This window comes from Dasypus novemcinctus, chromosome 21 (assembly GCF_030445035.2).
Source record: "Dasypus novemcinctus isolate mDasNov1 chromosome 21, mDasNov1.1.hap2, whole genome shotgun sequence".
NCBI classification, from domain to species: domain Eukaryota; kingdom Metazoa; phylum Chordata; class Mammalia; order Cingulata; family Dasypodidae; genus Dasypus; species Dasypus novemcinctus.
Genome location: NC_080693.1, coordinates 59,500,031 through 59,513,215, shown reverse-complemented (window position 1 = coordinate 59,513,215; position 13,185 = coordinate 59,500,031). Strand labels below are relative to the sequence as shown.

General features: G+C 39.7%; 1 protein-coding gene across 43 annotated transcripts in view; it reads right to left on the bottom strand.

Annotated features, from left to right (window-relative positions):
• WIPF2 (WAS/WASL interacting protein family member 2) overlaps window positions 1-13,185 on the bottom strand; it is a 60,960-nt gene that overhangs the window by 5,094 nt on the left and 42,681 nt on the right. For all 43 annotated transcript variants that reach the window (XM_058284200.2, XM_004450084.5, XM_058284224.2 and 40 more), the window contains 5 exons: window positions 10,801-10,933; window positions 9,855-9,971; window positions 8,838-9,494; window positions 1,454-1,663; window positions 42-143 (listed from right to left, as the gene is read on the bottom strand). In XM_058284200.2, coding sequence (XP_058140183.1) covers window positions 42-143; window positions 1,454-1,663; window positions 8,838-9,494; window positions 9,855-9,971; window positions 10,801-10,933 — 1,219 coding nt within the window. The remainder of the gene's footprint in view (window positions 1-41; window positions 144-1,453; window positions 1,664-8,837; window positions 9,495-9,854; window positions 9,972-10,800; window positions 10,934-13,185) is intronic.

Sequence of the window (13,185 nt, the reverse complement as noted above, 5' to 3'; positions counted from 1 at the left end):
TTCTGTGCAGTTATGGAAAACATCCAATACTGTTTCCCCACCTCGGTTTGTTTTGCTGGGATATATCCTCTGAAAGTGTTTATATTCTTCTGGAGCAGGAAAATCTTCTACTGGATGGAAGGAATACTTTGACTCAAAATCATCTATGGAAAGAATAGAATATTACCATCACTCTTCCTCATGCTTCTACAGACCTCTGTATCACTTATGAACCTCTCCTTACCAGTCTCCCAGACATTCTGATGTAGTGAAAGGACCTGGTTTGTCCACTAAACCAAGGTTCCTGAGAACAGGAAGAGCATTAGCCTACATGTGTGAAATATACAGAAGATGTGCTCAGAGGCTCTTCACAGTAAGGAGTGAATCCTTGGTCTGATTCTTTAAACCCTTTCACCAAAATTCAGGCACAAAAAAGGAAAATAAACTCAGCTGCCCATAGGGGAACACAGAAAGTATAGTTTCTGTGTTTCAATAAATATGCTCTTCTTAGAGACTGTCACCATGGTAGACATATTGGTAGAAATTAACCTACAATGGGAATATTTGTTTCCAGATAGAGATTTGATCAGATAATTCCCTTTTGTCCCTGGTTATCTTCATTTAGCTTTCCAACACAGCTGGGATAGTCATCTCATAGCCACTTTCCATGGCACCTTTAAAAGAAGGCTCAAATTTTCTATGAGTGTGGCTTGGTCATATTCCAAAGCTTTCCACACTAAGGATGTATCTTCAAAGAAAAAACCTTGGTCCACTTAATAGGAAGAGGTTTGGGGGCCAGATGGAGAGAAGGGGAAAGAGTTGACCACTAAAAACCCTAGAGTGGTCAGGATTGAAAGGGACCGTACCAATTTGTACAACCTTTGCTTGGAGCTCCATCCTAGACCTCGTGAATTAAAATCTCTTAGGTGGGTCCCCAACATACATAACCTTGGAAAAGTTAATCTGATATACTTCTAATCTGTTCTAACCTCCTCATGTTACAGATAAGGGAAGTGAGGCCCAGAGAAGTGAAAGTGACTTCCTCAAAGTAAAACAGCTAGTAAGTAGATTTGGATTATCGAATAAATACTGTGTTTTGTTTTGTTTTTAGAGCAAGAAAGGAGCTCTTTCCTAGGATATGTATTTCCTGACTCTGAATAATCCTAGAGTCTCTGACCTAAAAGTCAACCACAAATACTGATCTTTGGAGGGTCAAGAAAGTAGCCATAAGAGTTAGCTCTACATCTGCTTTTACTTCAATCTATTCCAAAGCAATCATGCCTAGAAGCCATTAAGGAAAGAATGTCACTGGAAGGGACCTAGAAGTCTGAGTCGAAAGTAAGAAGAGGAACTACTAAGAAAGCAGGACAACTGTATAGTCATTCCCAGTCCATACTAGCCATCTGGCAGCCAAGTCACTGGACTTAGTGAAGTCAGCATAGGAACTATGAGACCTGAACAAACAGCTACTTACCCAAGAAGGACCGGACAGTGGTAATAGAATCTCTGTGGCCATTCCTCAGGGGTGGTGGAGGAGGAGGGGGTGGCCCAGCTGGTGTCCTTGAGGGTGGAGGTGGGGGCTTTCCTCGGTTGAGGGGATCTGACCCATGCATTCGGTATGGTGGTGGGGGAGGGGGAGCATCCCTGGCACCATTTCGGATCATGGGTGGTGGGGGTGGAGGAGCTGCAATCAAAATCCAAAGTAGTTAGGCTTGGATGTGGAAATGACAAGGGGTAAAGGGATTTGAGAGAATTGGGCTAAAAGAGTGCCCTGGTGCTTTCCCAAAGAACCAAGCTCTTTGAGCCTCTGACTGGTATGTAAAATATCTTATTCACCCCTTCCCCACATCCCTATTTCTTTAACAGTATCACCATTCTTCCAGATACCAAGGTTTCAGAGTAAATCTATGGTTCTTTTTTATTCTCCATGACAAACCGGTCAAGAACTCTACCTATTCTTAATGACTTTTTTGCTGCTTTTCCATATCTTCTCCACAATTCTAATTCAGATCTTCCTCATATTTAGCCTGATTATTCCAAATGTCCTTCTTGCTTCCACTCTTATCCCTTGATCCATTTTGCACACCACCTACTCACTAATTTCCCTAAAATATGTGCTCAATTTTTTTCAAGGGCTTTGCGTTTCCTACATCAGATAGTCTCAAATCCTTAAAGTCTACCCCAATCAGGTCTCACCCAATTATCTTCCTCCTTTCTTAAACTGCACTTACCACATCAGTCAGCTTGACCCCACCTTTCCCTTTTTTCCTTTCTAATTCCTAGGCTGGGTAGGTACCCATCAAGTCTGCACTTCTACTGCATATATTACCCCTGTATATTATATTATATTATACTTTTGTATTATAATTACTATTTGTGCCATTTCTCCAGTATACTGTGTACTCCTTGAAGTCAGAGCAATGTCATTCTTCTGTGTCCCCAAGCTGAGTCAAATGTTCAGCATGTGGTAGGTACTTCATCAGTGTTTACTACTCAAACTGAATTTTATATGCTTTGCTCTTGTGCTCCCCCCATAACACTCTGAGATGTTATTCCTCTCCCCTTATTACCAAATTCTACCTATCCTTTATGTCTCAACTCAATTCCAATCTTCTCAAAGTCTTTCCAAACCAGCCCACAGCATATATAGATAAAGTCATTTCCTCTGGAACTTAATAATAGATTTAAATGAGTGATTTTCAAAAAAATGAATAGTAGGTTTATCTTAGAAGGTAACCTGTTCTCCAATAATACTCTTACTGCTCAAATAAATTGGGAATACCTCTTGTGGAAATGCCTTCAAAACCAGTTTGACAGACCCACACATACCATATGATGGTTACAAAACATTTCTGAGGTCACCCCACAGCCAAAAAAAATTTCCTACCTAGGTTTGACTCTGCCTTTCGGCCATTTTCAAAAATCGACCTCACCCTTAAAGGACAAAAATTTGTCACTAAGTGCAAAGTACTGTCAAAAACATGTTTGAAGAGGTGGCAGTCTCAATAGGTTAGAAATAAAGCTTCCCAATGGTAACCTGAACAGAATAGGTTCTCTCATGTGTTTAAGCCGTATTATTTTTATACGCTTTGCATTAACTAACAATAACAACAGTTACTATTTATTGGGTCTCCATATATTCCAGGCACTGTCCTGGACACCTTGTATATATTAAATCTTTAATAATTCTTACAATCACACATGCAAAAGATGTGATATTATCCCCACTGCATATATAAGAAAATGGGGAACTCAGGTTATTTGTCTAAGGTCAAAGATTTAATACAAATAGACCCAGCCCAATCCTGCTCCTTCCATTACCCCCACACTGTTTTTCATAACTGTCTCAGGTATTTGTATCTTATCTCCCCAGATTTACAACCCAGTGAGTTGGAAGTATGTTTTTTTGGGTCTCTACCATGTTCAATAAATAACCTGTTACCTAAATAGTACATAGAGAGACTACTCAATTTAGTTCCTGAATTATTAAATCGAGTAATTCCTGAATTATTATTGGAATTTTTGTAGAGTGATCTCAGTTAAGCATGTATAGTATTGGAATGATGTGTGTGTGTGTGTATGTGTGTGTGTAGACATATATACACACAAGTCTGGCACAGTAGGCTCAATAAATGTTGTTTTCACTTCCCATAAGACAAAACAGAATTATCAACACTTACATACTCTTTTCAAGGTCTAAATATAGCCGTGAGCATAGAGGCCATTGCTAGATAGAAATCTCCTTAACACCTCCCAGCAGATCTCATTCCAAACCTGCCCAAACCAAAGCTTTTTCAGGTCACACTCAAAATTATTTCCTGAAAACCCAGATTTCTCCTGGCCTGGAGAGCTTGTATATACTTTCAGGGCAGGATCAGAAGAGTAAGGTGTAGTGTTTGTTAGGTTCAAAAGGATACTAGCTAGTCAGTGGGTAGGTGGTGGTGAAGAGAGCACCAACCTGGGCTGGTAAAACAGGGCAGGTCCAAGAGTGACCTGTTTAGCTCTTTAAGTTCCCTCCCTCAGGGAGGGTCATCCCAATCAGATTCTGCTATCTCCAATAACTTTTGAAGCTCTTTGTCAGATTCATTTTTTTTTTTTAAATCAAAAACCATACTTTAGATCCAATTTTAAGACTTTCAAATGACATAGTGGGAGACAACTTTTTTTAATTCAAGATAACCCCGAGTTTGAGGAAAACTCTTTAAAAAAGAAAAAAGAAGCCCCTTAAAAAATGGGCAACTTTTTATTCTGCAAAGGAAAAATCCAAGAAAGCAACTCTATGGGCCAAAAATGTAGGTATTTCAGAAGGCAGAAAACTCCATACTCCTTCAAATGTAAATATTTCATCTAGACACGAAAGTATGTTATTACTTAATACTGTCATAATATAATTTACTATTAGAGACACATTTATGAACTACCTGAAAGTCCTTTGCATAAAACCACTAACATTCATCAGCACATTAGTTTGCAAAGCACTTTCACACATACTTCTGAAAGTACTTTTAACACCATTTTGCAGATGAGGATCACAAAACTCAGAGAACAGAGCAATATACCCAACATCATACAATAAATAGAGCCAAAAGATCTCTGACTAAAACATCTCAATGTCTTCTCCAGTTTATCACTGCTGGAGAAAATATTGATATATTTTAGAATCACTGCTCTAGTTACTGATATGGAAAGTAGGCTGAGGCCTCTGCCAGGTCTCCAAGTTGGATATGGCTAATGGACAGGAGAACAAGGCTCATAACTTCAAATTTTTCTAAAGAAACAACAGAGAAAGAACTGAGAAGTGGGAAGCAAGAAATCTGGAAACACTGAAAACTAATCAGCTTAACCTACAAAAACTGCATTTTTCTCCCCTTCTATTCCTGGATGGCAAAGATATGGAGTCTATTCAGATCATGGATATTTAATAAAAAAAAACAACCACTAAGTTAAAACAAAAAAATTTAAAATCTATGTATAATCATAGGGAGTATATGAGGCTCAAGCAATTGAGCACCTGCTTCCCACATGGGAGATCTTGGGTACAGTTCCCAGTGCCTCCTAAAAACAAACAAAAAACCAAGCAAGCAAGCAAACAAAAACACCAATACAGCAGAGCCAATGTGGCTCAGTGGCTGAATGCCAGCTTTCCACATACAAGGTCCCATGTTCAATCCCTGGCACCAATACCTTAAAAAAAAAAAAAAAAGACCATTTTAGGACTATATCTTTAGGTCTAGAGAGAGATAGGATGTTACAGAGACAGGAATGTACCAGATTACTGTTTGACTAGGCCATGTTAGACTGCCAACATCTAGATAACAAATCTATAGGGACCTAACCAAATAGCACAGGTTAAAGGGCTTTTAAGACATACATTTTGATGATATAATTTCTTAACCAATGTTCTGTACCTGCAGGAACTGTTTAGTAACAAAAATTCAAAAGCCATTCACAGAGGCTGTGGATTAAAGTTCAATGATATGAGGATCTGCGGAGTTAAAATCCTTGGGTCTACAGTGGCCCCAGAGAACTGTCATGCTCTCCCTCACTTTCTAATTTTAGTCATGCAATTTTTTAGAAAGATTACAGTCTCTTTCACCTTTCCTAGGGTTCCCTTGGAATAGATTCCTATCCCTAATTCCTTTCTTACCCAATTTAGTTTCCATGGTCCATTATTACAATCACGCCCTTGCATATGTCCTTAACTCCCTTCCCCTCCCTTAGTCACACGTACTTGAAAAATGCTAACCATCGTTAAAATACAACTCTGAACCTACTTTGTACCTGCAAATGGTACAACTGAACACACACCTATGACTAATATCACTTTAATGTGTGACCCCTAATCTCAAATGGGTCTTTAGTGTTGCTGGCAATCCTACCACACTTTCCTGGCCCATTTACTTTCCCATACGCCCAGATGACCAGTTAATATCTCTTTCCCTCCTTTCTTAGACCTTCTTTTTCTTTCTTCACTTCACTCACTGCTGATGTCCTTGCTTTCTTTTTCACCAAGAAAACAGAAGCAAATCAAAATACGCTTTCCACTTGCCCCTACTATTATACCCACTTACCCACTTGCTTCTCAACTTACATGCTCTCCCTCCTCTCCTGTTACTATGGAAGAATAACCTGGGTTCCCATCTAAGGTCAATTCCTTTCCTATGGATCAGATTCCATCCCCACCTTCCTAGTCAAGGACATTACTCAGGTAATTTTCTACTTTCTACTGAGTCAAAAAATTTTTTCTTCTTCTTTCATTACTGGAGCATTCCATCAGCATACAATAGATGCTGTAATATCTCTATAATCTTAGGGGGAGAAAAACCCAACCTTCAACCCCACATCCTCCTCTAGTAACCATATCATTTATCTGCCCCCCTTTACAACAAACTCAGTAGATTTCTATATTGCTATCCACAATTCTTCCCTTCCTATTCCACTCCTACTGGCTTTCAACTTCACCCTCCAATATTACAATGAACTACTCAGAAATGTTCCATGTTACTTGGGGCTCCCAAAAATGACTCCCATGTTGCCAAGACCAATGCCAATTCCGTCTTCAACTTACTTGACCCATCTGCAGCACTGGATATAGTTGATCAATCTATCTTCCCTGACTTTCCCCCTTAATTTTGCATTTTAAATATCAATATGTGCATGTTTCATTTTTAGTGTTATAAATTTTCTAGTCTGCTTTAAACAACAGCATTTAATAGTTTTGAATCCATTAAGAGATGTTGCTTTCAATTTGAAACATTGAGTGTGTATGTATATAAAAAATAACCCAATGTATGACTGATCTGACAGATGTTTAAAGCTTATGTTTGAACATGCAGGTAGTAGAGAGGAAAGTAAGCCAACCTCTCTACACTGTCTTGCTGTTGGCCTGTTTTTGCAGTGGTATCAATAGTGGTTTCTGGTGGGAAGGCATGTGCCTTCAGCCTCTCTTTAGGATCAGATACCACAAACAATATAAAGGGTAGGGAACATGGGGAGTGGGCAAAGTGTTGAATGTCAAATTTTAAGTGTAAACCCTTTCTAGGTACAGAATAAAAACAGGCCAATGAGGAAAAATTCATAATTAGGGGAAACCCTGCAATCAAATCATAAGACATTTTAGCTGAATTAAGTTCTTTTAATAAGATTGCATATATAGATGTTAGCCACACACTCTTCAATCTTCTCTTTAAAGAGCAGAACTTTATATCCAATTCACATGCTTCAGATAAGATAGCCTTTCTTATTTGTTATGGTATGGTCTTATATATATATATATATATATATATATATATATATTTTTTTTTTTTTTTAATTATCTTTTTAAAAAAATCTCTCTCCTGACTTTTTCATTAACTTCTAAGGCACTCTCTTGGTTTTCCTCCTTCCTTCCTCACTACAGCCTCCTTCTCAGTTCCCTCACTGGGTACTCCTCATCTCACTTCCCTCTAACGTAGAATGCACCAGGCCTCAGATCTCTTTTCTATCTATACTGACACCCTAGGTGATCTCATCCAGCAAGTGGTTTTCAAAATCATTTCAATTTATCTTGTCCAGACTTCTCCCCTGAACTTCAGAGTTTGATAGCAAACTGCCAATTCACTGGATGTCTAGCAGGCACCTCAAACTTAACTTGTCCAAAAATGAACTCCTCTTTCCTCCCAAACCTCTTATAGTCTTACCCATCCACTAGTGAACTTTTATTTATTTATTCCTCCCCCTTCCCCTGAGATGGCTCCCTCATCTGTCTGCTCATTGTCTGCTTGTCTTCTTTAGGAGGCACCAGGAACTGAACCTGGGACCTCCCATGTGGAAGGAGGGTACCCAATTGTTGAGCCACTTCCACTCCCTGCTAGTGAACTTTTAAGAGGAAAATCAGGGAGTGGGTGTGGCTCAAGCAGTTGAGCGCCTGCCTCCCACATGGGAGGTCTTGGGTTCGGTTCCTGGTGCCTCCTAAAGAAGACAGACAATGAGCAGACATCTAGCAAAAAACAAGCAGACAACAAGCAAAAACAATGAGCAAACAACGAGCAGACAAGCAAAGACAACCGAGCGGGGACTGGATGTGGCTCAAGCAGTTGAATGCCTGCTTCCCACATGGGAGGTCCCAGGTTCGGTTCCCAGTGCCTCCTAAAGAAAATACAGACAACTAGCAAAAAACAATGAGCAGATAACAAGCAGACAACGAGCATAAACGATGGGAAAAAAATAAAATCACGCTACTCCTATGCATAAAACTCTCTAGTAGCTCCCTATTTTTACAAAGTTCTGAACTGTTACAAAAGTCCTGCACTGTTCTCCCATAGAGGTCTAGCTCAATGACCTCCGTGTCATACAAGTCTTCTCACTCTATACCTGCCACTATGGTCTCCTTGCTATCCCTAGAACATGCCAAAAATATTCCTGCCCCAGGACTTTTACATCTGCTGTTCTCAATGTATGCAGTAGCTATTCTCCCACGAGGTACTCTGCTTACTCCAATACTTTGGGTCTTTGCTAAACTGCCACTCTATCAGTAAGGCTTACCCTGATCCTATTTTCTGCCAATTTAAAATATCAATACTCCGTCATACCAGTGTATCCTATTCTACTTCTCTGCTTTGTTTTTCTCTAAAGCACACTACACATTTAGCATACTACATATACATATTTTGGTAATTTCCTAGTTTGTTTGACTGTCCATGAGAAAAGAAATTACAGAGCATGACACACAAAAAGGCACCCAAGTAAACCTACTGATTGAATAAATAAATGTTCACTCTCTTAAATCACTGAAGGGGAGCTTTAGAGAAAAGGAGAAAGGGAAAAGATAAACTCAGCTCTCAGGATGGTAGGGAAAAAAGGCACTTCCAGGCACTCACCTGGTCCCCGACTAGGAGGATCTCGGGCTGGGGGAGGTGGCCTATTACTCTGTAAAGAGGGAGAGGCTGAGGAGGGTGGAGGAGGTGCTAGGCCTCTAACAGGCCCTGGTGTCTTCCTATGCAAAGAATTGTGTCTCTGTGGCAGCTCAGGGGCTGACTCATTAGTGGGACTGGAGGGTCCATTGGGGACCCCAGGAGGCTGGCGGTAAGGCGGAGGAGGAGGAGCCAGAGACTGGCCACTTGGTCCTGTTCTGATATTCACAGGGGAAGGAGGTGGTTTGACTGGGGGTGGAGCAGGAGGTCCTTCTCGACCAGGATGAAGTCTCTGTCCTGGTGTTGGTGGCAAGGGTTTCTCTCTGTTGTAGGCTAGGGCTTTGTTGCTATGCATGGGCAGAGGTGTAGGAGGTGCATTGGCACGCCGTCCTGGGGGTGGTGGAGGAGGGGCAGAGGAGCTGTGCTTCATGCCCGTACTGCTGGTGGTATTAGGCCGGGAGAGGTCCGGTAAAGAGGGTCTCTGCATCCGAGGCAGTTCTGGGAGTGAGGCTCGGCTGCCATCTGCATCATCTTGAGGGCGGCCACTGGCTGTAGACACTGGAGGCCTTGGGGCTGCAGCTCGAGAACTGGGGACTTGAAGGGCTGGTTTAACAGCTACATTTTCTACAAATACACCAGAGAGAAGAGGGTCAGCAGAGCTACATATATGCTGTATGTCAGTATCTCTACTTCACCTAGCCTCCTTAATGGAATCTGCATGGCAAAAGGGAAAGCATCTATAAAGTTCTGGGTTTTATTCCGGTTTTAGGCTCAGGGCCTATTAACAAATATTGTTAATATAAGGTGAATACGTTTTAAAAAAAATTCCTTAGCTCTTGCTTTATTCTGCTTTATAACTTCTTTCCTGCCCCCACTCCTCATTTCTTCCATCTCTACCACACTCCTCAATCCCAGATGGTTCACTTGGGATCATCAGCAATTAATATGCTTGGGAAATATTTTAAGAAAATATTTATCAGGTACCTGAAGCATCCTTGGCTCCCACAGGTCTGAGCTTTGGCACGCCTCCTTGGAAGAGACCTCCCTTGGGCTGCAGGGCAGCTGCTCCAGAGCCATAACCAGCACTGCCTCCTTTGGGTTCTGGAAAGCATACCATTAGCTTTTTCATTTCATATACTTTAAGCTGGTAACCAAGTCAATCTTGAGGAGAAATCCTTCCTCTATCTGCTATATGGACTTTAAATTGCAAACAAGCCATCTTGCTTTTGCCTTTCCATTCATTACAAACAAACAACACAAAATGAAACAAGCTAGACCTCTCTGCTCCACAGCTTCATTTGGGGATGAAATTGTTTGCTGTGATGAAAGAGAAAGAACATAAGGAACAAGGAGGCAACTCTTCCTTTCTTCCTTACATAGGGCAATGGGGTAAGTGGGATTAAAAAATGTTATCCCAGAGCTTTCTGGGCTCTTCTCCCCATGTCCCAGTTGATAAGGGGCTAATGGCTCAGTGACCTAGGCATGAGCAAACTCTTCAGAGGTCTGAAGGAATGGACACTGTAGCAATTATAAAACCTTCCTCAGCTTCCACCAAGAGATTTCTAGGAATATGAAAGCAGCCAAAGATGTGCCCCTAAAAAGCACTAGTTACAATAGATGATGCGAGTCTTTACCCTGAGAATGCTTCCCAACGGTCAAGAAAAACTTTTTTTTTTAAACAATGGCTTTTAGTATAATCACAGTGTTGTGCATTTATCATCACAAGAAATTTTAGGACAATTTCTTTACTTCAAAAAGAAGAAACAGAATTCTAAGTATTTAAATGAGCAGATGGGAAGAGAGTCCAAAGACATGCCAAAACAAAACTCTCCCACTTAAGACCCAACAATAATGAAAGCTCAGCCAAGTGTTCGAAATCAATTCTGGGATCCTCATGGTTCACAGAGTGGGAAATGTAGCTTAGACTCACTCTCAAGGATAGGAGCACTCCGATCATTAATGTTGGTCACCTTCTTCAGCTTGGTCCCTTTGCAGATGTCCTGTAAGAGAGCACCTCGACCTCGCTGCTCATCTCTACTCAGCTTGGGCTGCTCTGTGTTTGCCTACAGGAAGGGTAAATGTAAGTTCATTCTAAATAGTCTCTTCACAAGCTCAGGATAAATGACTTCAAATTTGTTCCATGAGAAAGATGACAATCTCCCTCAGCATTCTAACCTAACTAACCTATTTGACCTAACCATATATATGTGTTGACTGGCAGTATCAATGTGCATTATCATTTTTCTGAGTCTTTTTCTCCTGTGAAGGGTATAGGTCTCCCACTCACACAGACAGGGAATCTGTACTAATTTTACCAAATACATACGTGCTAGGCATGATGTCAGATGCTTTCTATGTACCATTATCATCAAGGCAAACATTTATTGAGCACCTACTATGTCTCAGGCATTGTACTAAGCACATTACTTGCCTTATTCCAATTAAACCTTTAAATATTCCTATGAGACAGATATCATCATCATCATCATCATCATCATCATCATCATCATCATCCACGTTTAGAAACTGGGGGCCAGAAGCTGAATAACTTCCTAAGGCCACAGCAGAATCAATAAATGGTACACTAAGGATCCAAACACAGTGACTCCAAAACTCATATCTTATCTCATCTAAAATACCTTGTTGTACCCCTATTATTTTAATTTACCCTCTAAATGATGTTACAAAATAGACTATATTCCTATTCTAAAGATTAGGATATAAAGGTTTAGGAAAGTTAATGTCACATGACTGGTAAAGGCAGAACAAGATTTGAACCCAATCGACTGCCTCAAAGCCCATGCCTTTTCCATGTTCCTACTGCCTCTTTCAATAATATATATTTCTCTTTGAGCACCTCTTTCTCTGTTACCAGAGTTCTATCTTCAGCCTCGATTCAAATTCCAGGCTTAGAATACTAACTATAAACCTCCAAATCTCAAATCATTGTATCTCATCTCCATATTTCCGACCTGAGCTTTATACCCATATCTACCAATGTCTACAGGGCATCTCCAAATGAATATCCTACATGTACCTAAAAATGCAATATATCAATACCATGCTTCTGGATAAGAAGACACAAGATTATACACTTGCTAATTCTTACACAATTTACAAACGTAGAGCTTTATAAATTAAATATGTCATAGAATTTGGGGGGAACCATAAAAAATTATTCAAAAATTCACTTGGAAGATTAAGCATATGAAAAAATCTAAGAACATAAAACTTGTACTACCAAAAAATTATAAGTGTAGTACAGGGACAAAGAGCTAGATAAATGGAACAAAATAAAGCCCATAAGCAGGCCCAGGTCTATATGAGAAATAATAAAAGTGTATGTCATCAGCACAAAAAGGTTGAATTATCAAAAACAATATGTTAAAACAGCTAGCTAGATATCTTACTCTCAAGCAAATTCTAGCTGAATTATAAAATTTAAACATAAAAAAATAAAACTATAGAAGTATTATAAGAAAAAATAGAAAAGGCAAAATGTTGGATTGTATACATGGTAATAGAACAAAAATGTGTGCTGTTTAAAGCCACATATACACACACACAAAGAATAGGTGAGGGAAAGGACTTTCTAAGCATGACAACTAAAATACAGGAAAAGACTCGTTTATTATAAATAAATAATTTACTCAGGAATGTAAGTAAATAAGTAGATGATAAAGTGGGAGGAAAAACATGTGACAAACATAGCATGTGACAGACACAACAGTAGTGTCCTAAATCTATAAAGCATTAACATATCAAGATCATCACAGCAAACAAGGAAAATAAGCAAAGGACATGAACAACACCTCACAAAAGAAATCAAATAGCCAGCAAATATGAAAAAAATTTTCAATTACAATAGTAATTGAAAAATGCAGGTTAAAACACAATATCATTATTTACCTATTAAACTGGTAAAGGTTAGAATTATAACTGAAGAAGCTACAAAGCTTCATGAAGGCTAGACCACTGTTCACTGTTGTACTGTGCCTAATACAAAGAAGAGGATCAAAATATTTGTAAATAATGGACAAGTTTTCATAATAGATGGTGGTGAGGGCAGCACAACATTGTGCAGCACCAGGAGTGGTTGCAAGATGATGCAACAAAAAGAGACAGATTCCTGGTGCCACTGACAAGAATCCAAGCAGACACAGAAGAACACACAGTGAATGGACACAGAGAGCAGACAACTGGGGGTTGAGGGGAGGGCAGGAAAGGTGAGAGAAATAAAAAAATAAGTAAATCTTTAAAAAAATATGTATATACACACAATGTAACCAAAGATTAATATAGGGAAGCGGACTTG